The 27,829-nt window shown below is 38.9% G+C and overlaps 1 protein-coding gene across 1 annotated transcript; it reads right to left on the reverse strand.

Moving 5' to 3' along the window:
• usp13 (ubiquitin specific peptidase 13) lies at positions 1 to 27,618 on the reverse strand. Its single transcript, XM_057337132.1, has 21 exons — positions 27,329 to 27,618; positions 25,876 to 26,001; positions 22,572 to 22,632; positions 17,868 to 17,989; positions 16,887 to 17,029; positions 15,358 to 15,542; positions 15,163 to 15,257; positions 14,833 to 15,023; positions 14,612 to 14,683; positions 14,246 to 14,339; positions 13,818 to 13,943; positions 10,812 to 10,965; positions 10,501 to 10,675; positions 9,916 to 10,004; positions 9,338 to 9,460; positions 7,585 to 7,611; positions 7,348 to 7,491; positions 4,854 to 5,020; positions 2,903 to 3,095; positions 2,715 to 2,799; positions 1 to 1,734 (listed from the first exon to the last, which is right to left on the reverse strand). The coding sequence occupies exons 1-21, from the start codon at positions 27,437 to 27,439 to the stop codon at positions 1,638 to 1,640; spliced, it is 2,580 nt and encodes an 859-aa protein (XP_057193115.1). The 5' UTR covers positions 27,440 to 27,618; the 3' UTR covers positions 1 to 1,637.
• Positions 27,619 to 27,829: the final 211 nt, after the last annotated feature.

Consider the following 27,829-nt stretch of genomic DNA (forward strand, 5'->3'; position numbering starts at 1 on the left):
ATATGAAAACAGCACTGTTAAACAACTGTGGACTTTATTGAACAATCCAAACATTCTGAGTCACAAGTATGTTTGAACAGATTTTGGAACCAGATCTCCCACATATGCTATGGTTGTGAACAATACGCGCATCAGAAAATCTATTAAAAAACAACTTACAACAAACAAAGTGGGCACGTTTGTAAGATAGCTGCAGAATTGGCACACTTTTGCAAAAGATCAACGATAAAAACGTACCGCATAACCTTCAGTTCCATGAAAAAACAGAACCCGCTAAAAATCATCAATATATTGCAAAATGTCATCTGACTAACCTCTGAGTTTTAGTGCACGTAGTGATAATATCAAGGCATGTTTGAGAAACGTGGGGTAAAAGCATCCACTTTCACACCCGACAAAGACAGAGGAATAGAGAAAAGAGCAGGTGAGAAAAAGAGAGAGGACCCGATATGCAAAGAAAATGAATGATACAGACAAAGAATGTAAAGAAACATGACAGAGTACAGTCCACATGACAACAGTTTGTGCAATGTTCAGATGAAACGCATTGAGATGAGCCTGAGCAAGATAATGTAACAAAACATGAATTAAATATAACACTTTAAAGGATATGTGCCACGTCCAGGGTTTATGAAACTGTTACTCAATAAATCGTTGAGAATGATGGATGCGGAGCCAAGTTTGTCAGATATAAAGCTTGACAGCAGGTTGGTAACACAGTACCAGAATAATACATACATTTGAGATCTGTAAATCTATTTGTTATAAAATATTGCTGAAGTACAAAAAAGAAATGTTTTTACATTCTTTGAAACTGAGAATCAATTGAAATTGATCCCAGTCTTTAAACTGCTGAGGGTAAAAGTAAAGCACTTGAATGTTGCATGAATATGTGATATTGGTGCATTATTCGGTCAGCTATCACAGATTGACTGAAAGCTAGACCAAAAGAAAAACAATAACCCCATGAACCAAAGAGATAAAAAAAATGCTTCTGGGGACAACAAACCAGCTTGACGTGGCTGCATATATGGTTGATTTCCTAATGCTAGAATACACTGTATATCTTGCAAATATTGAATTAGCAACACATGACCAACCTGACATGGATTGTAGGACCACAAAGAAATATCTCCTGTGTATGGCCAGATGTTTTTGAAATCTGTTCCAATCATTTTTTAATCATTTTTTAATACATCTTTAACAACTGGCTACCTCAAATGGCGCTGAATCGTGTGCATTCGTCTAAAACGGCAGTAATAATTTCTTAATGCAGGCACACGTTGTATTTTTCAAAGCATGTCTTGAAAATACTGGCACAGGAGCTCAACATATTAAAAGAGAAATATAACAAATCATTTGTAAATATATTAGGAAAATAATCATTTTCATACCTAAAATTGCACGCACCCCACTGTTCCATTAAAGCAGACACAACACAAACAAACGAATAACGGACTGACAAACAAAACACATTCGTTCCCTGTTTGATCGTTTCCGTGTGATGAGTGCCAGTGCAGGTCCTGGCAGGGACTGGAAGGTTCTCTCTCCTTTTTACAGATGTTTCCAGCAGTGTAAGTGGTACTCCACATCTCTCCTGCCTAATGGCTGTGCATAAAGGCTATGAAGGTCCAGATCTAGCAGCTTGACAGGCGCCGGTAAAAGTATATGTAGCCCAAGTCTTTAGGAGGCCTCTCGGACAAACACACTTTGTGGTCATTGTAAATCAGCCATCTAGGGATGATAAAAGACGAAACAAAATGATGAAAGAAATAAAAACATCTAGGTTTGACTCCAATATAATTCCATTCACTAATATCTGAGTTGAAAAAAATGCACTTCTCACTATTTCATAGATACATTTTTAGATGTTTTTTTACCTTTAATATAGTACTTGCATTTATTAAAAATCTAGTACTTTTTTGTTTTGTTTAAATGTTTAAAACACTTAAGTAAAGAAAATAACTAGATTTTAATGTACTTAAAGGAACAGTTCACCCAAAAATGTCTTTATTTAGTCACACACAGTTCAAATCTGTATAAATTTCTTTGTTCTGATGAACACAGAGAAAGATATTTGGAAGAATGCTTGTAACCAAACAGTTCTTGGCCACCATTGACTACCATAGTAGGACATTTTTTTATACATTCGATGAACACAAAAGAACAGTTCTTGGGCACTTTTGACTACCATTGTAATGTTTCCTACTATAGTAGTCTATGGTGGCCGAGAACTGTTTGGTTACAAGCATTTTTCCATATATCTTTCTGTGTTCATCAGAACAAAGACATTTATACAGATTTGCAACAACTCGAGGGTGAGTAAATAAAGACAGAATTTTCATTTTTGGGTGAACTGTACCTTTAAGTATTAAAAGGTAAAAAACAACATTTATTTATGAAATGTATAGTAAGTTTGCTCCAAAGTAAAGTTCAGTGTGGCATCCTTAAAACCAGTTTAAACACCATACATATTGTTACTGTAAATCTTTTTATAAATGTATAATGAGTTGAAGTACAGATTTACTGATAAATCTACAATTTCGCTTGGAGACACACAGTGTTGTTACGCATAAACATAGAATTTATAAATGGGGCCTTTTGTTCTTTGGATCCTCTCATCAATCAGTCAATGACTTTAGGGGTTTGCATCCAAACACATTCGCAAAACAAACATATATTACATAATTATTAATATATCAAGATCAGCATACCTTCCCTCTTTTTTGATATGACAAACATAATGGCCAGACATTGTTGATGTTCCCATATGACTGATGAAGGCAAACAGTTCGTAACCTTTAATATGAACAAAAAAAGAAACAACAAAAAACAGGTTTTGTTACTTTTAATATTATGTGTTCACCCTTGTTTTTCAATGCAGTATGTAATGAGCACTTACGCCCGGGGCCGTCTCTGACACGGGGACTGGACGCCTCCTCATCTGGGCTCAGTAAGGAGTCGCTGTTGGCGTTGGCATTCGAGAAGCTGTTATCGTTTGGTTCTGTGTCTGGTGTGTCTGACATAGCCTCGCTTTCATCCCCACAGTCCGGGTGGGTGAATATCCAATCAAGAGCTCGTTCCAAATTGTTATTCTGTGGTCAGAGAAGAAGCAGACATCTGATTGACAAAATATGACATCATAAAAGCTGCCAATATCTGGAGGCAAAACACATTGGCATCGGAGTAAATGCGCTCTTAATACACAGATCAAATTTTGTATGCTGCTGACTGCATAAAGCTGCAATCTGTAACATTTTTGGGTTAAAACGAACAAAAATCAGTTAAGTACATAGTACATAAGTACAAAAATGTCACCTTATTTGACTCTGATTTGCCGTGATAAGCTGAAAAAAAGTGATTTATAAGTTGAGCTGTCAGGTACGATTTAGTAGGAAATTTCAGTATGTAAAAAAATAGCGATTTTATGTTTCAAACAGCGATGACTATACAAAGGCAAAGGTTACAGATTACAGCTTTAATACAAAAAACACCAAGTTTTAAATTCACAAGAAAACAATAAATAGCAAAATAATTTTATATTTTATATACTTGTAATATTTTAATGAAGTCATTACAATGTGGTCACAATGTTCATTTGGGCACGTATCTGAAATAGCGCCATGATTCACAGAAAGCAAATCTGATGCTCTTGTTTTTCCTAGCCAAACGTGAGACCCGTAGAGTGAAGACGTCCATTTGTTATTGAGCTATTATTGGCTGCTTTAGAGCCTACACACTACCATAACAACACACATGAAAAAACAACAACAACAACCACACGTCATCTAAAACACAGTAAGACCATATGAAATATTGGAAATATTGGTCCTAATTTGAAGAAATAACTGTAGAGTATTTGGAAACACTTCTAATTAGTTATAAGAATATTTCATAAGTGTTAGTCTGTAAATAGATGAAATAAAGACCATACAATGTACAGTATATAATATCATATACAGTATTATCATATACTTTTATTTCAATTTCTCATTCTGGAATAACAAATTTATGTAGAACCACGAAAGAATAGGAATAAAATGTTGCTAGCCAAGTGAATAGAGACATTTTTAGACACATAGTCATCTCTGAAAAACACTGGCCATTATAAATCACATTTCTTTCAACTGTAAACATCTATGAACTTTCAAAACTACATTAAGAGAACATGAAGGTCAGACAAGCTCAAATGGCTTCTGTAATCTTACATGCTTGTCCAGAGAGAGTCCAGAGACAGAACTGATCCTGACTCGTTGGAACTTGTTTTGCATGGTCACGTGGGACTACAATAATAACTCCGTGCCAAAATAACTGACCTGTTTAAGAGTTAAATGTAGTCGAATATACACAATATATACTGTGTCAATAAATAATCAATAAATCAATATACATATACAGTATATAGTCATTATTTACACACCCTCATGTCCTTTCCAAAAACCTGTGTGCTGTTATTTTATTTATGGAACACAAAATACATTTGTAACAATATTGTTAAACAGCTTTTTTATGGTTCAGATTAGCAGAATATCAATAAATAATGAATGGAAATTTGTCCATTCATCACATGACTGCTAAGTCTTTAAAACAGTGCATGTACAACATTTTGGGAATGCTTTTATGGTGCTTTAACTATAAAATTTGTATTTTTATGTTCTATGGAACAAATAACAGCTTGCAGGTTTAAAGAATCGTAGGGATGAGTACATATATTGTTAGAGTTTTGATTTGCTTATATTTATCTACAAAGCAAATCCTTATCAAGCTACTATGTATAATAATAATAATAATATTATATTAACGTGACAGAGCAGGTGATACAGATGGGAAATGATTCCAGACAGATCACTCACTGTGGCTTTGAGAGCTTGGATGGTGTGATGTCTGGGGAAGCCCATGGAGGTGAGGATGGCGATGCTCTCTTCTGGAGGCTGGTTGTCTAGTGTGCTGACGGCAGGAAGGCTGGGGCTGGGTAGGTCTGCTTCCATGTATGTGGGAATTGCCAGAGGCTCAGCAAAATCTACAAGAGTCTTGAGAGACATGTTTTTCGTCACACTTACAACCTGTTATTACAGAAGCTGCCAATCAATTTTAATCAAATTCACACATGTCAGATACATCAATATTTGTTTGGAAAAACACTAAACGAAGACCATTCAAAGACATTATGATGTTATTATGGCAGATAAATGTACTGTATAGACATTATAAAACATTGCTCAATATAATATTTGCTTTCTCTTCATATAATTGAACAACAGCCTATAGACAGGTCTAGATGTATTTTTTTATATTTCTAATGGTGTTATAGTATTTACACATGGGGATTGGCATCTATTAACCATATTATTCAATGATGAATAATAGTTCATTTTCATCTTGACATCCTCTCCATTCTTCTCTACTTTGTTGCATTCTGTCTGGCTGTTTTTTGGATGCAAGAATAGAACACATTCAGTGTGAATCAAAGAGGTATTATGTGCAATCAGTTTTCAATAAGGACGGTTCTCAATAAGCGCATATAGGGCGTAATTTATTTGGTATTTCAACAACTGCTCAGATACTACAAACATTCCTTTTATAGAATGTAATTAATTTCGTTCATTTTAATCAATTAAATACATTTTTGTTTGTCGTGAAATGATGAGTTTTGACATTTCAACATTTTTCATTAATTAACTGATATAATTTAACACGTTAAATTGAAAATAGTTAAACACCAGGGATGGAGAGCAAAAATGGACTTTATGGACTCAAACCTGTATGACTTTCTTCTGCAAAACACAAAAGAAGATATTTTAAAGAATGTTGGTAACCGAACCATGGCGGTACCCATTCACTTCTATTGTATGGACACAAAACCAATGCAAGTCATTGGGTACCGCCGTGCTTCGGGTACCACCATTCTTTAAAATATCTTTTTTGTATTCTGCAGAAGATTCATTTACCAAAAGTGTGGAGGAAAATATGAAACACACACATTACCGAGATTACCATGACTGACAAATTCACATGAACACCAACCATGTGATCTGTTTCTTCATACTGTCTGTCTATATCATCTTACGAACCAGTAAATTACGATCCGTTTAACCAAAAAATACAATAAACCAAAAAGATCAGAATACTTTTTGATATAAACAATACAGGTTGAGATTCTATAGGTGTTTTTTAATATCACCTCCGAAGTACAGAACAATTAATAAAAACAGTGTACACTATATTAATAACCACTGTCATATTGAAACAGGTCCAGCTGTTGTGGAACAGACGTAAGCTACACAAGTCTAGGAGATGTAAAGCTAATGGGGTTTAGACCACTAGAGACTCTGCTTGTGTGTGTGTGTGTGTGTGTGTGTGTGTGTGTGTGTGTGTGTGTGTGTGTGTGTGTGTGTGTGTGTGTGTGTGCGTATGTGTGTGTGTGCGCGTGTGCGCGTCGTGTGTGGGTGTGTGTATGTGTGGGAAGGGCAAACCCTACGGTATGGGGACAAAATGTCCCCACAAAGACGGCAATATCCAAAATTCTTGTCCTTGTGGGGACATTTTTTGGTCCCCATGAGGAAACAAGCTTATAAATCATACAGAATTAACTTTTTTGAAAATCTAAAAGAGCGGACAGTTGTGTGTGATTGTTAGGGTTAGGGGGTGGGTTAGGGGTAGGGAATATGATATACAGTTTGTACAGTATAAAAACCATTGCGTCTATGGTATGTCCCCATAAAACATGGAAACCCAACATGTGTGTGTGCACTTGTGTATGATCTCAGGTGGCTGCTTAACTAGGGCAGGAAAGAGATGAGTACAGAAATCCCAGCTCACAGGTGATGCCAACATCTGAGAATTGTGTTTACTAGTCAGAAGCACATTGACAAAGATGTCATATTGAAGTCTTTAAAACGCAACCCGTGTAAACTTTACACATCTTGTAAATAATGAAACAACACGATCACAGTCCAGTATTATAAAGCAACCTAGATAAATTGCTAGATTAATGATTTTGCTTGAAGTACGTCAGTGGAAATACGTAACGGTTTACGTCAGACATGTTCATTTTAGACCACAGCTAGCAGGCATGCTCCAAACATGAGATATTCCCCCGTGGCAGCAACACAAATAATGAGCTCCACAAAGTGCACCAGACCTCGCCGGCTTATTTATCTTCAAGGCGACATGGATGGCGGTTCAAATATATGGGCCCTTAGGAAAACAGCATGTATATTGTTGTATTTTGTGTATTGTTGTAACTTTTTCATATTTCAAACAATATTTATTTTATACATAACACCTATGGCAAAGATAAGCTGTTCTTCAAATGTCGGGTGGTTATCTCAAGATACAAGGTCCTACCTGGCTCTTCCATGTGTGCTATAATCCAGTTAAAGGCCATCTCTGCTCCCATATTCCCAGTGTAGTACACAGCCTTCCGACACGCTTCCAGAGGGAAACCCATCTCTGCCAACTGCATCACAGAGGATTCATCTATCTCTGGAGCTGGGGAACATGGAAGCAGGCCCACGTCAAATAAATACAGCTGGAATACGTGAATACACATAATTCTTTCTGCCTTGATGTATTGACACTTACATTCCAAAGAATTGTTTGTTGAACTGCCTGAATAGAAAAAAAGATTTCAGTTATTACAAAGAAAGACAATGGACAGTTTGACAACCAGCAAGTGACCAAATACTTCTGTCCTTATCAATAAAATGTTTATTTGCTATAAAAGTGTTTATGCTACAATTCTTTAAAACAGCCATTTGATTTGATGCAATATAATATAATATATATAAATGAAATGAAATATATTTTTTTCTACAACACCGTTTCCCATCTACTGTGAAGTTTTTGTTTTCTTCTCATTAACACACTATACAGTTGTTTACCTCTGAATAAAGTACTTCACATCCATGAAGGCATACTTTAGAAAACGATCCCGATGCTATTTTCATTTTGATTTAAAAGAATATAAATTCTGTATGTGTCATTAGTTGCACACAAAAGTGACAGACAGCACTCGTATAAAGTGCTTATCAGAGACGATGGCAAAGAAAGAAAAACATTCCTTACTAATAAATATTGACCCAGCAGCAGATTGTGACATTTATTAAAGGGATTTGTGCTTGTGTTGTCCCTTTGAATAATAAAGTTTGTTAAACTTAACGTGAAAGGGATGATACAGATACATTTATATTTATTAAGATAATAATAATAATTGACATTATTAAGACTAATATAAAAGTGTAAAACAAAATTGATGCAAACCATACCTTTATAGGAGCATTTCTTAATTTTCAATGTATTGGTAATATATGATAAATACTTGGTTGTAAAGTTGTAAAAGTAAACATTTTGTTATCACCTGTGTTTTGGCTATATTTTTATTTTATCATTGTGCAATTCTATTTTTAGAACAAATAAATATTCACAAAAAAATGTGAGAAGGGCCTCATTGAATAATTTTGCCTTGGGCCCCCACTTAATGTAGGTTCGCCTCTGGTTATATTTATGCATCATATAAATTACATTTAAATATAAACGTATATATTTATAATTTATATATTTGTGTTTATATTAATTTATGTAAATATGTGCTATATAACATATACATGTTATGTGTGTGCATGTATATATACATATCAATATACAATTATATATATATATATATATATATAAACACATTGACAGCACTAATAAAAATACATTATATAAATGTATTTATTTATTAGATATTATTTATTAGAATGATCTTGCTTGGTCTATAAACACCATGCACTGTGCTGAGTTTTACCTTTCTGTGTTTTTCTGTTTTTCTTATTTTCTCCTGTAAAGCTGCTTTGGAACAATGCACATTGTGAAAAGCGCTATATAAATAAATTGAATTGAAATTATACATTTAAATAATTTAGATTTTTTTACGTGTGGCACAGGTTCCCAAATACTCTTTGTAGCCACATTATATCCTATTTACATATTTTTGCAATATTGTCCAAAAACATATTAATTTGCCATGTACCAAATGTGTAAAAGAAACAATGGATACGCACCTAACAAATTTTTATATTTTACAGAGGCCAAAAGTAACAAAGTGCAAAAAAGGTGCAAACCGTTTAGGGATCAACCCATCATCTGTATCATCCGTGGTTTTAAAATTTTGCCCTGATTCGCCATGTGCAGGTTCATCTTTTTCTACTTTGTGGATTTTCAATTTTGGGGTTACATCAATCCGACTATTCCAATATCCAAAAACACAAAAGTACCATTCGTAAAACTTAAAACTTAAGAAAACTACAGATTTCCAAAAAAAGACACAAAATACATTCATGCATCATATTCTCACCTCTGGTATCTTCAGGAATGACAATGGGAGGTGTGAGGTCAGGCAGTTCCTCTTCTCCTGGCTGTAGCCCTGTCGCCCGCAGACGATTCAAGTCAAGGAAATCCGGTACATCTACAGAAATATCTGCATAGACAGCACATACAAAGATGTAATGGAATCAAAAGATGCCTGACAAAAGTCTAAACGCATGTTTATTTACACCCAAGACTCAGGCCTAAGACTCAGAATACGCTTCAGCCAATATTACTTTCCTAATACACTGCACTGATACCAGAATTTTCTCAGCTAGTGACCAACAAAGCAGTGTTACAGTACCCTCTGCTGGTCAAAAGATCTGCTGAAAAAACTCACACCTTGCAAAGCAATTCTCTTCTGAAGTGACCAGTCATCATGCATTGCTCAACACGCATAACATGTGACGGTCTGAATTGCACAAGAGAACTTGTGACAGGCAGACGCAGATGATAAACAAGAAACATCATAAATCACTAAATCACATGTTTTGACATATGCCATGCTCCGGTCAGCAATTAGTTAATGTAACTCCAAAAATGTGAAGACAACCTAAATTCACAAACCTAACTTTTTGGGCACCCAGTCTACACCAAATGTGAACTTCTTCATTTGTACCACCATGTACTCAGGGAAAGATGCGAAACGAGAAGTCCTGAGGATTGAGAAAGACACAATATTTCAGTGGGAAACACACCTCAACGTTATTTCTAAAGGTATGGAAAATAAGTATTTTAGATATCTTCAAAGCTTAAGTAACTGGTAAATACCGTATCAAATAATTGGAATCGATAAAAAGGATAGTTCACCTTCAAAATGAAAATTCTGTCATTATATTACACGCCCTCTTGTCATTTTAAACCTGTATGACTGGCTTTCTTCTGCAGAACACAAAAGAAGATAGTTTGAAGAATGTCGGTAACAGAAAACCGTTGGTCCCCATTGACTTGCATTGGTTTTGTGTCCATACAATAGAAGTCAATGGGGACCAATGGTTTTTGGTTACCGACATTTTTCAAAATATCTTCTGTGTTTTGCCTTAGAAAGAAAATCACAATTGAGTCATTTTGACTCAATTTCAATTTCATTCATTGTGAAGCAAGCATGTGCGTTAAGTCCTTCATAAGGTCTTGGACCAGAACCTTGCTTACTTCACTCCGGCTGACTTGGCTTGTAGCGCAGAGCTCCAGAAGTCTGGAACATTTTCAGGCTCTGTGAAGGCTTGCAGACAAGCAGTGAAGGGGATCCGGGCCCTCACAGGCTCTGGAATCGGCCTCATATTCTCCTCTGCTTCCTTCCGCTTACTCTCATATGCTATTAGCTCCTCTGTAAAAATGACATCACCATTATATCTATCAGCCTAGTGGATTCCTTAAAACACCTCAAACTATGGATACAATTATTCTGATGCATAATCTAAATTAAGGCCAACAAATATTTGGAAACAGAACTGTTGTATTACCTCTGTTGCTGGCAGACTCAAAGGGTACAGGAAGCTGCATAAGGTAGTCGACTCTCTGCATGTACCGCACCTTCTGTGTCTGACAGCACTGCACGCGCTCCTCCACTATGAAACGAAAAACGTCGCTGGGGTTCTCTGAGCCATTGCTGTTCCTCTGGACATGACAACACATACATAAAATAATCTATGTCAAGTTACATTTTCTACACACATGAAAGAGTTGTTGTGCTTTAGGGTTGTGGGTTTGTCACTGGCCCAGGGTTATTCAGTCTTTCTCTCTTTTACTGAGAACGGTGTTGCCTGTAATTCTTCATTAAAGACCCACTATCCCTTTAAGGCTAACTTATTTGTGCTAAATTCCAAAAAACTTCAATGTTGATTTCATGTAGACTTTCAAATCGAATGAAAAATGTTCTGTTCTAAACGAAGAACAGAACACATCACAATCTGCCATACAATGACAAAATAGAATGATTCCTGTAGAATGAAAGTATTGTAAAAACTAGACATCCTACACTTGCAGACTTTTTGAAAGTTTCAGATAGAAACACACTAACTGATCGAATCTGCTGACTGGCACAGACTTTCTGCAACGAGTCCAGACTGAAAATCTGGGCAAAATCTGAGCAAAAGTCTTATAGTGAATTTTAGCCATAAATCAATGACCTAATGATAAAATCACAGTAATACTCGTTCAACAAACTCCAATATTACTCCAAAGCTCTCTATTTAAATTCAGGCCGTTGAAGAGGCAGTAAAGAGTTAGTCCATAATTAAGATCAACAAGGTCATCCTGAAGCAGTTCCACTATTTTGAGGCCATACAGAAATATACCAGAGAGCACTAACCAGAAAACAAACTTGCTGAGGAGGTAGAAACGCACTGTAAGGTCCCATCACTGTTCACGGCCCTTGTGCTATTTTACACAAGGCACAGCTGAAGGCAGCCACAAATAAAGCGGCCCACATTTCTGAGCATGAAGCATTTAGAGGGAATATGGCCTGCATGTACTTAACATATAATCATGCAAAGCAAATGTTCCCAAATATTAGCTATTGGTCAGTTTTGCTTCTTTAAAGCCCTTTATATTATATAAACAAATTCGGCTGTCTTAATATATTGACGGTCGTATATGTATTTATGTCTGCATGTTATTTCATAAAAATACATTTTTGTCATTCTTCATCAGAATCAAATAACCTGTTCTGCGCCAGCTAAAATGAATTTCCTATTAGGCTTACGTCATTGCGCAGTCATTTTCATATCATTTTTAATATGATCACATTTCATGATGTCACATTGACCACTTTCCACAATCGAATTAATACCCAACGACTAGAACTGAGACCCACACTAGATTTTTTTATGTGAAATATTCCACTCAGAAATACAGTATGTCACATTTTCAATGTTAAATAGGTTGCGAATGCCATTTCATGTTGGTTTTGACATAGTACAGCATGGCACCTTTGTTTGTTTTCGAGCCATTTAAAAGTGTCAGGGAAGGCAACGGCTTTCATTCTGGACATATCCCAAGCAGGGGAAGGTAACAGGAAGCATTATCTGCCCTCTGTAACTGATAGGGGTATCTAAATTTAACTCAGTTGAGAAAGTCACTTCAGACCACAAGTGTGTCTGCCAGCGGAGGAGTAGAGAGTACAGTCGAAAGTGTCTAATGAAACTAGAGCCCGCTGTCCAGACTCAAAGTCTACAAACATGTCTGGGAAATTTCAGCCAAACCCTAGAAACCCGTGTTTCTCTGAAACCATATGTTCAATGATGCAATCAGGCGAATTTAGAGGCAGATCATTTCAGATCATCTCTCAAATGATGTAAATTATGCAAATGATCACCATGTTGTCTTAACCCTGTATGACTTTTTAAGTGGAACACAACATGTGAATATTTGACATTTATATATTGGAATGTCCTGTATATTCTTTTACCATTATAACTATATATTCTCGAATTGGACAGAATCAATTTTTGAGTGGAACTCTGTGAGTAACAACACTTAACAGCCCACTAGTGCTGAAGATGGACCTTTTTCACAAGACTGATGACGCGTTCAACGGTTGTCAGCATCTTAAATCCTCCAAAGTTGTTGATAATTTCATTTTTTTTAAATGTATGTATATATACGTTAATAACACTATACTTTGTAAATTTGACAACATTCCCTCTTTTGACTGCCGTTATCAGACTCTCTCTATTTTTTATTTATTTTGTTGAAAGTAGTGAAAACACTATCGTTGAGTTTTTCTATTGCTATTTGAGCAAATGGGAATGCAAAAACTATATTTGTGGTAGTCTCCCATCCACGGCTATAAAAGTTTACCCAACTATGACGACTTCCGCTGCTGAGAAACCTGGAAACGTGAAAAAGGTCCATTATCAATTGTTTGACTTTATTGTCTTTATCAATGAAAATTTTCCTCATACAATTGACAACCAAGTGCAATACAACAAAAAGTACATAAAAGTGGTGTATATTAAGTCTACTGAAGTTTGTGTGAGTCAATGTAACTCAAGCATCAGGTAATCCCATTTGTAACCAAATCAGTGCATGTTCACTTTCATTACTTAACAAAAAAAAAAAGTGTCAGAATAAAGGCCATTGCACATCGAGTCCGAAATTTCTGCACGTTAAAAAAAATACGACCTCGCGTTGTGTCAATCACATTTACACACTACCGCCGATATTTTCGTCCGTCATAAAAAAATTCGGACCGGGTTAGATTTTCTGCATTTTTCGCATCCGTAGCAAGCGTTTTGAGAGGCGTTTTGACAATTCAGAGACACCGTACAAACGAGCGCCTAATACGAAAAAGAGCATACGAAAATTTCGGACTGTATGTGCAAAGACCTTTACCCTTAGTACGATTTTGTTTTTTAGACACAACGAAGTCATACAATTTTTGGAAAGTGAGTAAACAATAACATTTGTAATTTTTAGGTAATCGACTGAAGCTTTACAAATCAACAAAGGAAAAAACCTATACATACCTCCACAAGATTTATTAAGTGCAGGAAGAATTCATGTGCATCTTGTTGCCGGTTGGAGGAGAATTCTGGGTGTCCCTTACTGACCAGGGCTTTGAACATCTTAGGTGAAATCCCCTTTTGCTGCTGCTGCAGAGAAAACAACACATGATACAATGATGTTCAGGGTCACCAAATAAATGAACACTGCAATAATAAGCCAACAAACTGTCATTTACGAAATCTGGATTTCTGCATTCAAGAGCATCTTTGCGCATTCAAGAGCCTCTAAGCACAACTAACACATTTTGCTTGAGTCAAGTATAACGCGACACTTAGGTCTTTCAACCAAAACAAACTAGCATCCAAAGGGATGCTGAACTGTTAGTATAAACTCAGTTATGTAAAGCTAACTGAGACAAATATCAAGCAAGACAGACCAATTCAAATACCTTGTATTCTTCTTTCATCACCTGTTCAATGAGTTCTGATTTCAGTGGAGGTTTAGAGTACTGGCCTGAGAGAAGTCCATGGCCTAGTTTCGCACTTGAAAACAAAGAAAATCAACTTTCCTAAGGAGATGCATCTCTAAATAAGACACAATGCAATACTGTTGTGTTGGTAATATTGCATAATGTTGCATAAGTAGTCATGAAATTCACAGAGCTCAGAACTATTTATTTGTTGGCCAGTTCATTAGATTACATTAATACATTAGAGAGAAAAGCAAGACACGTGTATTATAAATGATGTGTCATGTTTACAATCTAACATATAACAATATAAAGAATATTGATGTTCAATATAAAAACACCTACATCTGTGTGTTTAAGTCCTGAGTTGGATCAAGGGGTGAGTAATCAAATATTCTTTGTAGATTCCCAACATACCTGTGATATACACATAGAAAAAAAGTATGTTTCAGCACAACAAATCTACTAGTGAAGACTTTGGCCAGACAGGCTTCTTGTCTGTACCCAATGACATTAGTATGAAGTATTAAGAGAACTGCGCTTTAAGACGACTTTACTGTACTCACGCTCTCTGGAACTCTGGAATACTGAACAGAACTTGCATAGTGGTGCTCAGGTAACAGCTGTTACCCAGGTTTTTCATGCCCGTATATCCGGAGCCATACACAGGCTTTAGCTTTAGCCCCGCCTCCTGAGCCACTTCCCAGTCACTTACACGTGGCTGTATGTGGTTTTCTGTGTGATGTCCATTTTCTGTCTGCAAAGGAAACACATAGATATTTAAGAAAGACAGAGAAAGATAAGGTCACATGAAGTCTTTTTGATGTTATGAACTGATTCAAATAAATAAAAATGACCAGACACCCCCAATTCTGATATGGAAACCGAAAACATACCCTTTGCATCTGCAGCATATCGATTCCGAAGTGTGACAAATGTTCTGATATTTGAGGATCTAGAACTGCTTCTTCTTCATCGAAGGAATAAACATCTGCAAAAGAGAAGACGAAACATCCATTTGCTCCACAAAAATGGTCGAGCTTGCAAAAATGTGACGTATGTGATACGCTTGTCATGGTCACGTCACGTACCTGCTCCATCTGGGGTGATTGTGTCCAGTTTAACTGCCAAGGGGAAGTTGGTTTCTTTGTAGTGGTCAAGGGCATGCCCGTTGCCTCCACTCCCATCAAAGAACCATTTCCCACAGAGGACAGAACCATCTGTCAGGTTTAGCCACAGGTTCTCTCTCATTTCGCACTTGGCACACTTCCAGCCGCTAATAGGACATAAAGCATATGGAAGACATGAACAGGCAGAAGAGGAGACACTGAGGATCTTTAATCCACTGAGCATATGCTGGAAACTGTTTTCAAAAACTGATTCTTAAACTAAGTTTAAGCAAAGATCATTAAGTCGAGACCATTTTCTATACATCGATAGAAAGAATTACTGACTACTACTGACTGAGTATTGTCTAATATTTGTCCGTTTTTTTGATAATGTTCACAAAAACACAAATTCACGAAAAAAAATTTTAAACACTAAATATTTCACATCTTTTATCCCAAGTGACAAATAAAGGAGCATTTAGTTTATTTTGTGTTTCCTCTTTTTCGGGCAATGAATCAAACTCGAAATATGAATGTAGAAAGGCAGAGTTTTTAACCATTGTGGCTCTTAAAGGAACAGTTCACCCAAAAATGAAAATTCTGACATCATTTACTCACCCTCATGTTGTTTTAAACCTTTATAAATAGCTTTGTTCTGTTAAACACAAAAGAAGATATTCTAAAGAATGCGGAAAACTACACAGTTTTGGGGCACCATTGACTACCATAGTAGATTTTTCCTACTACTAGTCAATAGTGCCCCAGAACTGTTCGATTAAACATTCTTCCAAATTCCTTTTAACAGAACAACGAAATTGATACAGGTTTGAAACAACTTCAAAGTAAGTAAATGATGACAGAATTGTCATTTTTGGGTGAACTATCCATTTAAGGCAAAATTTTAAATGGGAACTGAATTATTTACGATATTAAAGTATTAACACAATATCAATAAACATGTTTTTATATCACGGTTATTGTCAAAACCAGTATATTATGACACCTCTAATTTAACATTTTGCCTAAAAATCTAAAATTTTACTATCATTTGATATCATTACATTGTTATTTTATATAACACAAAACATCAACCATTTGCTCTTTCTCTCAACAGGTATTGTTCTGGCTTTTGTTGAAACTAGTAACTTTGTATTAGCACCTATTGTATTATTGCTCCTGTATGACCTATCTCTTATTGCTCCCTGAACTCTCTGTAAGTCGCTTTGGATGTAATGTAAATGTAAATGTAAATGTTTACATATCGGAACTGTCGTCAGTCATTGAAAACATATTATCGACCACCAATATCTAAAGCAACTAACCAACAGCATTTATTGCCTCATATATTTCAAGATATTCGACTGGGTGTGATACCAAGGCTTCCTAAACACGTTCCATATTCCGTAACATAATATATGTTTTAAGGAATGCAGACATATCAGATTTAAGGGGAGCCCTAAAGTATGCCAAAACTATCTTGTCTAGAGTGCTTAGAAGTCCATATGACCAACCTGGGAGGAATCCGAACCCCATTCTCCTGCTGTCTGAGACTTCTTGCGTGTCGGGATACTTGGATCTCCTCTTCCCAAGAATCAGATTCCTGTTTTTTATACGGTGATTGAGCATTGAGGACAGCATCACAGGCTATTGTTACCTGCAAATTAAAGGGACATAGGGGTACATATGAATATTAATAACATCATATGGCTACTTCATGGTTTAACATGATAAAGGAAAGTTGGAAAACTATATGATGAGCAGACAGGTTAGTGCAAGTAAATAACTAATAAACATAAGGGAAGAAACAGTAAGCACACCATGCAACTGCAAACGTATCTGTGTTGTATGTGCATCTCTGTGTAGTATAGCCCACAAGCAGGTTCACATTTGTATTTTATGTGTATTTGATAGATCAATTAGGTCAATTTATTTTGAGAAATTGACCAACAGCATTGGTGAATATTTTTTGCTTGCATATATTTTTGATCAAATCAGAGTTCACTAAAAAATGTAGCAGCAAAAACACCTGTTCACAACCTGTGCATGTTAGTGTCATTGTGTAAGATCTGTCCCATTTGTCCTAAAAATATGAAGATCCATTAATATTTCTTTCATTATATTTCCCTCCTGATGGCCTGATGTGAGTAATGCACAGCAAAAACACAAAATCATGCTGTGTGCACAAATTGACTGGTAATTGCACTAAACATATAACAATTATATTGAGAATTTGGATCTAATTAGAAAAAAACTTTCATGCATTAGGCTATGATACTATAACTAACTACTGTTAAGATATATTCCAGCACACCACGTCATCACCGCACACAATGCGAATAAACAGTAAGTATATGCAATACAGTATAAGTTCACTCACAATCAGAACAGAAACTCAATTCAGTGATGTTCAACAGGCAAGCACTGCAACTCAAATGGCAGATCAGGCTTTTGGCATGCACATACAGAGCGCATGAGCACACGGTCTCACTAACCAGTGCGGGTAACTCCTCAATATTTGGTAAAGTGATCTCAAAGTGGTCTGGAAATATGACAAGCTTGGCTTCGTCTTCATACTCATAAACATCTCCGTTAAAATCACGGTTAAGCTCTAAATCTTCAGGGAAGGAAGCAGAGAGTTATTTGTCAACCAGGGCTGAGAGGAGTAGCCTACTACACTGTGAACATGCTTCACAACATCCCAATGGCTTAATAAACACATAACTTATGAAATAAACTCAAAACACAGCTGTAGAGAATAAAAATCAATGTTAGGTCTGTTTAATGATTAGTTGTGATTAATCGTGATTAATTGCATCCAGAATAAAAGTTTGTGTTTACATCATATATATCTGTGCACTGTGTGTATTAATTTTGTATTTTTAAACACATACACATACATGTATATTTAAGAAAAAAATACCAATTTAAAAATGAATAAATTATTATATACAATTATATAGACATACAAATATTTCCTAAATATATACGTACATGTATGTGCACATGTATGTGTTTATAAATACAAAATAAATATGCACAGTGCACAGACATAAATTATTCTGGATGCGATTAATCGCGATTAATCGTTAAACAGCCCTTGCCATTAATAGCTACAAAGACAGCGACAAATTGCAACATAAAGCTTTAGGTTAAAAAGAACATAAAAATACAGACTGTGACTGCTATTTTCAATTCCACCACTATAACCATTTCTATGGTTCACTTAAATGGTCCTGCAGTGTGACAAACAAATTTTTCACATAGTCTCTCAATTAAACGTGTCCATCACTAGACAGAAAAGTGGAGATGCTTCACACGGCAGGACTTTGCTATGACTTAAAATATTTGGGCAAATCTTTTTTTGCGATTGCATACAATAGATATGCCAATGCAGGTTAACTAGAGCCACTAAAATAGAAAACATGTGGTCTCACAAAGGCAGTTTCAAGAAAATGCACATAAATCTGCTTATTATTGTCTATTTTTGTCATGATTCTCGGGTGAGGTGAGAGACAGAGGACCCAAGTGCAGATGGGAGGTAAGGGGTTAACCCCTTACCTCCCATCTGCACTTGGGTCCTCTGTCTCTCACCTCACCCGAGAATCATGACAGAATGATCCAGCCACTTCAGAACCCAGCAGACAGAGGGATCGCAGTGGGAGGGATCGATACTGCTGGACTCCCCTCCAGGGTCGAAGCCGCGGGACTCCCTTCCAGGGTTGAGGCTGCTGGGCTCCAGTCCAGAGTCGGGACCGCCGGACTCCCTTCCTGGGTCGAGACTGCCGGAACCCCTTCCAGGATCGAGACCGCCGGGCTCCCTTCCAGGGTTGAGGTCGTCGGGTTTCCCTTCAGGGTCGAGACCGCCGGTGTCCTGTTCCCGCCACAGATCCCTACCGGCATCCCAGCTGGTACCCAGGCCTGTTGAGTCGACACCCTGTTATGTGTTGTTCCTGTCCTTGTTTGCTGCCCAGCTGCCAGAGAGCGCTGCCCAGCTGTCGGAGAGCGCTGCCCAGCCACCGACTTCCTGCCCCGTCTCGTCGACTTCCAGGCCTGCCCAGCTGGTGATAGCCGGCCTCCCAGCCGGTACTCCAGCCGTCGCCATGTAATGTCCAGCCGGCCTTTCAGCCGGCGCCATGTACTGTCCTGCCGGCCATCCAGCCGGCACCATGTATTGTCCAACCGGCCTTCCAGCCGGCGCCATGTACGGTCCAGCCGGCCATCCAGCCGGCGCCATGTATTGTCCAGCCGGCCATCCAGCCGGCGCCGTGAACTGTCCAGCCAGCCTTCCAGCCGGCACCGTGTATTGTCCGGCCGGCCTTCCAGCCGGCGCCATGTACTGTCCAGCCGGCCATCGAGCCGGCGCCATGTCCAGTCCAGCCAGCCTTCCAGCCGGCGCCATGTACTGTCCAGCCGGCCATCCAGGCGGCGCCATGTGTTGTCCAGCCGACCTTCCAGCTGGCGCCATGTCCAGCCAGCCATCCATCCGGCGCCATGTCCAGTACAGCCAGCCTTCCAGCCGGCGCCATGTCCAGTCCAGCCGGCCTTCCAGCCGGCGCCATGTACTGTCCGGCCGGCCATCCAGCCAGCGCCATGTGTTGTCCAGCTGGCCTTCCAGCCGGCGCCATGTACTGTCAACCCAGCCTTCCAGCTGGCGTCATGTGTTGTCCAGTCGGCCTCCCAGCCGGCGCCATGTCCAGTCCAGCCAGCCTCCCAGCCGGCGCCATGTCCAGTCCAGCTGGCCTCCCAGCCGGCGCCATGTCCAGTCCAGCCGGCCTCCCAGCCGGCGCCATGTCCAGTCCAGCCGGCCTCCCAGCCGGCGCCATGTCCAGTCCAGCCGGCCATCCAGCCGGCACCATGTCTTTGTTTGGACTTTTTTTATGTATAATTTTTATTGGTCATGTCTTGTGTAGTTATGGTTTTTGTCACAGTCTGTCTTGTCTTGTTTGTTCCTTGGGGAGCTGGACAGTACATGGCGCCGGCTGGAAGGCCGGCTGGACTGGACATGGCGCTGGCTGGAAGGCTGGCTGGACTGGACATGGCGCCGGCTGGATGGCTGGCTGGACATACATGGCGCCAGCTGGAAGGCCGGCTGGACAACACATGGCGCCGCCTGGATGGCCGGCTGGACAGTACATGGCGCCGGCTGGAAGGCCGGCTGGACTGGACATGGCGCCGGCTGGAAGGCCGGCTGGACTGGACATGGCGCCGGCTGGAAGGCCGGCTGGACAGTACATGGCGCCGGCTGGAAGGCCGGCCGGACAGTACATGGCGCCGGCTGGAAGGCCGGCCAGACAATACACGGTGCCGGCTGGAAGGCCGGCTGGACAGTTCATGGCGCCGGCTGGAAGGCCGGCTGGACAATACATGGCGCCGGCTGGATGGCCGGCTGGACCGTACATGGCGCCGGCTGGAAGGCCGGCTGGACAATACATGGTGCCGGCTGGATGGCCGGCAGGACAGTACATGGCGCCAGCTGAAAGGCCGGCTGGACATTACATGGCGACGGCTGGAGTACCGGCTGGGAGGCCGGCTATCACCAGCTGGGCAGGCCTGGATGTCGACGAGACAGGGCAGGAAGTTGGTGGCTGGGCAGCGCTCTCTGGCGGCTGGGCAGCGCTCTCTGGCAGCTGGGCAGCAAACAAGGACAGGAACAACACACAACAGGGTGTCGACTCGACAGGCCTGGGTACCAGCTGGGATGCCGCTAGGGATCTGTGGCGGGAACAGGACACCGGCGGTCTCGACCCTGAAGGGAAACCCGACGACCTCAACCCTGGAAGGGAGCCCGGTGGTCTCGATCCTGGACGGGGTTCCGGCAGTCTCGACCCAGGAAGGGAGTCCGGCGGTCCCGACTCTGGACTGGAGCCCGGCAGCCTCAACCTTGGAAGGGAGTCCCGCGGCTTCGACCCTGGAGGGGAGTCCAGCAGTATCGATCCCTCCCACTGCGATCCCTCTGTCTGCTGGGTCCTGAAGTGGCTGGATCATTCTGTCATGATTCTCGGGTGAGGTGAGAGACAGAGGACCCAAGTGCAGATGGGAGGTAAGGGGTTAAACAAGACTTTAATAAAACAAAACAAAAACTCACGATGGGGAACATAACACAACATGGAAACAGGAACAAGACTAACTAAACTAACAGGACTAGACTAATAACACATCACCTAACTATAAAATAAACTAGACTTACATGACAGGACAGGAACTCACCCACATGACACAAACATAACACAACAGTGATCCAGCACAAGACAGAGGACACAGGGGCATTAAATAAGGGGACAAATCAAGAGGGAACAGGTGTGGGGCATGAAATCAATGACGAGCAATTAAGTAAGTGGAAGGCCAACAGGGTCAAAACGCCTCTCCACATAAAACAAGAGGTTCTGTCATGGCTCTGCCACAAGATCAAGAAAAGCGAGACAAGATGGGGCAGAACCATGACAATTTTAACTATTGACAAAGTATTTCTGATGTTCCTCATTTGTTGGTCACATTGGATTAAAGTGTCTGCTAAATAACCATAGTCCAATCTAATTAACACAAGTTTGGGGTAAAAAGCACAAAAATAGAACACACCATCTATGATACACTTTAGGAAATGCTATTATTTAAATTTGATTTCACACGTAAGGTTTTGTCTGTGGTCAGATAACACAGTTATGATATGTCACGCACTAAAAGAAAAGATAGGATCAACACATTTGTATGCACTCCAAGCCAGTGACAAACATATTATTCTTAATAGAACAGTCAGAGTCATCTAAATGACAGATTAGGCAAAGCATCACGGTACTAAATGGCTGGAATCATTTCTGACGTGTGGCCCTAAAAAAGAGGAGGAGGCGTTTGTATTGATTGGATGCCTGAAGGGCCCACTGGTTCCTCACCTCCCACGTCATCTCTCCAATGTCAGAAGTGTGTCAGCCTGCGGGTTTGATAGGGCACAGCAGCTGACAGGCATAGCAGCCCAATGTAAACCAACCCTTCAGAGCAGAAGATTAGGCCAGGGCAAGCATTTGGCACTTTAGATTTAGAATGGTTACTAACTGCGTATACAAATAAATTAGCTAAATTTAGCCTCAGCCAGGAATGATCCAAATTACTAAACATAAAAATTTGAGATTAATTGAGATACCATCACATGACTGTTATTTTAGGACACATGGTTTTTATTTATTCTTTCGGAACAGACTTACCTAAAAATACTTTTCCGTTTCTCCTCCTTGGTATGGCACCCCCCGCAGCACCTGTGGCTTTCTGTAATAAACAGCAAGAAACATCTTATAATAAAGCTTAGGTTATTTACTTAATATCTATAGACAGCATTCGTCTTCCACCTAAAAATATTTATACTGAAAGAAAAACATTTTACAGCAATTACTGTAAATACCTTTAATGTGTCATTTCTTATTAAAATTACTATAGTTTAGAAAGTTCATAGAGGGCTAGGCTCATAACCTATAGGCTAACCTATAGGCTACTTGAATTAATTGAAATAGTACTGAAATCTTCCACACCACAGGATTTTAAAGGGGTCAAATGACATGGCTAAAACGAATATTATCGTTTGTTTTAGATGTAATGCAATGTGTATACACAATTTAAGGTTAAAAAACGCTGTATTTTCCACATACCGTGCATGTTTGTATCTCCTCTTTGCCCCGCCTCTCTGAAACGCGCCGATTTTTTACAAAGCTCAACGCTCTGAAAAGCGAGGTGTGCTATGATTGGCCAGTTAACCAGTGCATAGTGATTGGTCGAATACTGCAAGCTTGTGACGGAAATGTACCGCCTCTTACCATATTTGGAACATCAGGTTCCAAAGCAATTGTACTGACAGGTATGCCCACCTTACTTGCGTATACATTTGGGCGGTCTTAGTCAAATCATACCACGAACTGGCGTTGATTTGTGGGGGTGTGGTTACACGAGGCGTTTCAGGCAGGTCTGGGTGAGCATTTGCTTTTAGATACAGTAGAATGCATCTTTTGTTCCCACACTTTAATTTTTGAAATTTTACCTGTCTAATACATGCATGTATTAGACAGGTAAAACTGCAAAAATTAAAGTGTAATTAAAGGGCAACTTATAACACACCAAAGACACAGAAAAACACGTGTTCATGCCATATGACCCCTTTAAAAGATAACATGAAGTGCCTTCAACACAGGCACCCACATCACTGTTCTTAGCTTTTAAAATCCCACAGACCTCCTACAGTATTATGAAAATGTGCAATGCTTCTGAAATTTGCAATGAAGACCTCTAAAACACAATGTAGAGTGTGGCAAAAACCTACAGTCTGCGAGAATCAGAACTCTCCATAAATTATAAAAAATATCACAAAACATTCATAATGTAAGTGTACTGGATCCAGAACATACATAGAATCCTCTTTTCGGGGTAGCCCACATCTTTTACTCCTTACGCAATCCTTCAATATTCTAAGATCCTTTCTCAACCCAACAGTCATCCACCTGTGTTTTGAATTGAATTTTCCACCCTTACTAGAAGTCTATGAAAGCAGTGTGGGATGGTGCATTTTATAACCAGAGAATGATCACCAGACATCATGATAAAAGAAGGAAAATCAAAAGGAAATGACCTCAACAGACTGCACTCACAGCCCCAACAGCCTAAAAAGCAGGAACAGTCATCTGTGCTCACAATAAATAACCAAAAAGAGTGTAATTCTTCATATTTCACAAAAATATTAGGGCAGAAGATAGAAAAAAGGTCTTCTTAATAAGGTTTCGGTCTTTACAAGCTAGTATTACAATTTTTAATGAGTTTCAGCATTAAAAAACCTTTTGTCAGAAACATAACCTCAAAGAATAAAAAAATCCAGTAAAATTGGTAGAAATTCGTACTCAATCAATGTTTCTTTGGGAGTAATATGTAACAATATGTTTACTTTTCCAAATATGCTTATAAACTTAAAGTCCCAGTGAAATTAAAAATTCCAATTCTTATTTTTCATGAAATATTGCAGCATTTATGGTAAATAGCTTATCAATGTGGGTCATTTTCTTTTTAAAATGAATGTACCCTCATAATCTTCAAAATCTGAAATCTTGAAATCTGAAAATGCACTTCCGCCCTGAAATGACTATCCATCTCAAATGACGTAAATTAGACAGTTTGGGGCGCAGCAGCCGTTAACTCCTCCCCTTCAACTGCCAGTCTGCTGCCGTTAGGCTTGTTCGACTTGATGCAGCACCGCAAGATCCGACAGGCAGATGACATCAAAGTACCGCGAGAAGGATTCGAAAAACCATTAAAAATTGGCTTTCGAATCGTTCTCACGGTACTTTGATGTCATCTGCCTGTCGGATCTTGCGGCGCCGCATCAAGTCGAATAAGCCTAGTTTAATTTCAAAATGCAAGAGCTGTTTTCATACATCCAATCAATTTGCAGTGAAAAACACAAGCCACGCCCACTAATTTTCTCCTTTGAAATTCCTTTTCACTCCTAAATGTGTCAGAATACAGAAGTATAAACGATCGCAACTTCTGGTTTCACAGGGACTTTAATTCAGAACTATTGCTGCGTCCCAATTCACCTACTTATACTATGAACTAAAAGTATGTACTGTTTTTGTAATGGAAAAGTATATACATTTTAGTGTGAAGTAAAACATGCACGCACTGGGACATACTAACAGGAAGCGGATGTGGCCGTTGATGCCTTGGCAACAGTGTGGCCAATAACTGTCACACATCAAAATACAGCTCTTCTTTCCATTAAGGTATTTATTAATTCATTATTTTGTATGTAATGTTTACTGTATACTTACATTTGTTAATTTAGTGACGCATCAGTTATATAATTTATTAATGCAGTGGAGCGTCACTAAACTCCGCCTACTCGCGGTGAGTTGTGGGTAATATCAGCCGTTGCAGTGTGCATCGTTCTGCACTTCGAATTTCTACCGGAAGTAGTAGACCATCCAGGAATATTTGGAATACTCTTTTCAACATACTACGATTTGGGACATACTAATTCTACCTTCGAATACTATTTAGGACAGATAGTATGCTGATTGGGATGCAGCAAAAGTTATATTCAACCATTGTCATTCTATGCCAATTTGCAAAAAATCGTCTGCAAAAAATACTGTTTGTATTTTATCAAACAGCTTTGTGAGGTATTACCCTGGCATGCTATTTTAACAGTATTGAAGGAGTCTATACTATTCTAGTCTAATCGATTATGGGCTCTTATTGGCTGCTTTTTTCATTAATTTAATCCAAATAATGCAAATTAAATACATTTTTGTTTGTAATGAAAAAAAATGAATGTTGGCACATTTCCACTATTGTCCACAAAAATATTTTCTAACATGTAGGCCTAAGCATACACCTTCAGATCAAAAGTTTTAAAGACCACAAGAAACAGTTTAGTGAAGTGTCACTAACTATTTTAATGAGGCACATAATATATCATAGTTGTCTAAAGTCTATTTGCAAACCAACTAAAAACAAGACTTGTTGTCTTACCTCTTTCACATGTCGTTTCAAGTGCATGTAGACGCTCTGTCCAGTTTTACGGTAATGTCTCTCCACGTGTTCTCTTCCAAAACCCAGGAACGAGTTCATACACACATAGAGTCCTCCTTCTGATTCCTTAATAAATAAAAGCAAACATCATGCTATTAGACAAATACAGTATGATCAGGTACTGTCATAGGCTCAAGGTAAATATCACTGTATAAACAACTGTACATAAATAACTTTATATTTCATCATATTTAATCTCATGCCAGACTTAATGGACATAGGCCTACGTTTTTTGAAATACGTTTAAAAAAATGCAGGCATAACTGATTTAAGCAAACAGTTTAAAACTACTATAATATAGACAAAAGTTTGATGAGTAATAATAACAAAACTGCAAAATAGGAACAGATTTAAGATTTAACAAAGATTTAAATTAGTGCACAAACAAAAAAAGTATTAAAATGGTATCATGAGGCGTGGCATAACTAGTACATTTTTTATATTAACAAACACTGTAAAATGATACCACCACAGTTTTTCAGATCAGATTTACTTATACAATTACATAAGCATATAATATGTTTATGAAAGTATACAGGTTTTCTCATAATTAAATATCATTTATTGTCAGGATGTTTGCTAGTAAAAGACATCAAACACCTAAGGTTAATCTAAATCAAAACAAAGTTATAGGGTTTGTAGTGTGTGTGTGGGGAGTGGTTAGTTAAAGACCCACCAGACTGAAAAACCTGTCACTTCTTCCTGGTGACACAGGAGCTTGAACAGATAGTGTATAAAAATAACCTGTCTTTTAGTCTGACATGACGAACTCCAAACAGCTGAGTCACCTTTACAACTTTACAGCTGTGAGTTAGATGGGTTCACAACATTAGTCCTCAATATTTGTGTATTTGTGTACGTTTGACGACCCACATTGATCTGGTTTCTTTTTATAGTTCGTGGAGAATGGGCCGCTTACTGTTTATTACTGTAGATTTGGGATATCCCACATCCACGAGAAATGCGTGCTACCCATCATGTCTCTCCCTCCTTAATACTGTATCTCAAAGGAGAAACACTATCACAACCCACGGATCTCAACAAGTCTTATTTGTGTATTTGGGAAGGTGTCGAATACAGAAAAATAATGATTGCTTTGACACGCCTTTAAACCTAATTTTCTGTAATACAGTCCAGCTTTCATAATTCCACGTTTATACCCTTATAGATGTGAATCACGAATAACGTTAATGCTAGAAAAGAAACCTGGTCCCACTGCAAAGATGTAAATCAGCGTGTTATTTAATTATTTATGAAGGCTGTCACGTAAGTTCAGCAGGAGAATGGTGGCCACTCGCGCTTTACGCAGCTCTTCACGTGTCCGGGGAAGCCAGTGCGCCCAGCCACAGTTATTTTGTACCTTCGTGCATCAAGTATATGACATTATACTCACAGGAGAGTCGAAGGAAAACGCGCATTCGCTCTTGAAAACCCTGTCTCCAGTCCTCGGTACTCTAATGGTGGGCATATACGGGACCAGTAGCTCTCCCAGATCTGTAGCCATCTTCACATTCCTGCTGCTCGCACCACTATGAGACTCGCTGGAGCAGCAGCGTGTCAGGCAGAAGATGAGATGCAGCTATTTATAAATCATACAGACCCGACATTCCTCATGAACCGAGGTATGTGACGACGAAAACATTGGGGCATACATAAGGGGGCGTTTAAGGGAGGGAAACAATGGGTGTCCCTTATGAGAAAGAGGCAGCTTTGATATTCACCCTGACGCAAGTGGTGGCGTATCAATGCAACATAAATGGATGTTTTTCTATAGTGGCTATAGTATTATAGTCTATAGTATTACTACTTGACGTAGAATTGAAGAGTTAAATAAATGCAGCATTCAGTATCAGTCTGTTTTACGAACTCTTTGTGTAAACACTTTGTAACTTAT

The sequence above is a fragment of the Triplophysa rosa genome, linkage group LG7 (assembly GCF_024868665.1).
Source record: "Triplophysa rosa linkage group LG7, Trosa_1v2, whole genome shotgun sequence".
Taxonomy (NCBI): domain Eukaryota; kingdom Metazoa; phylum Chordata; class Actinopteri; order Cypriniformes; family Nemacheilidae; genus Triplophysa; species Triplophysa rosa.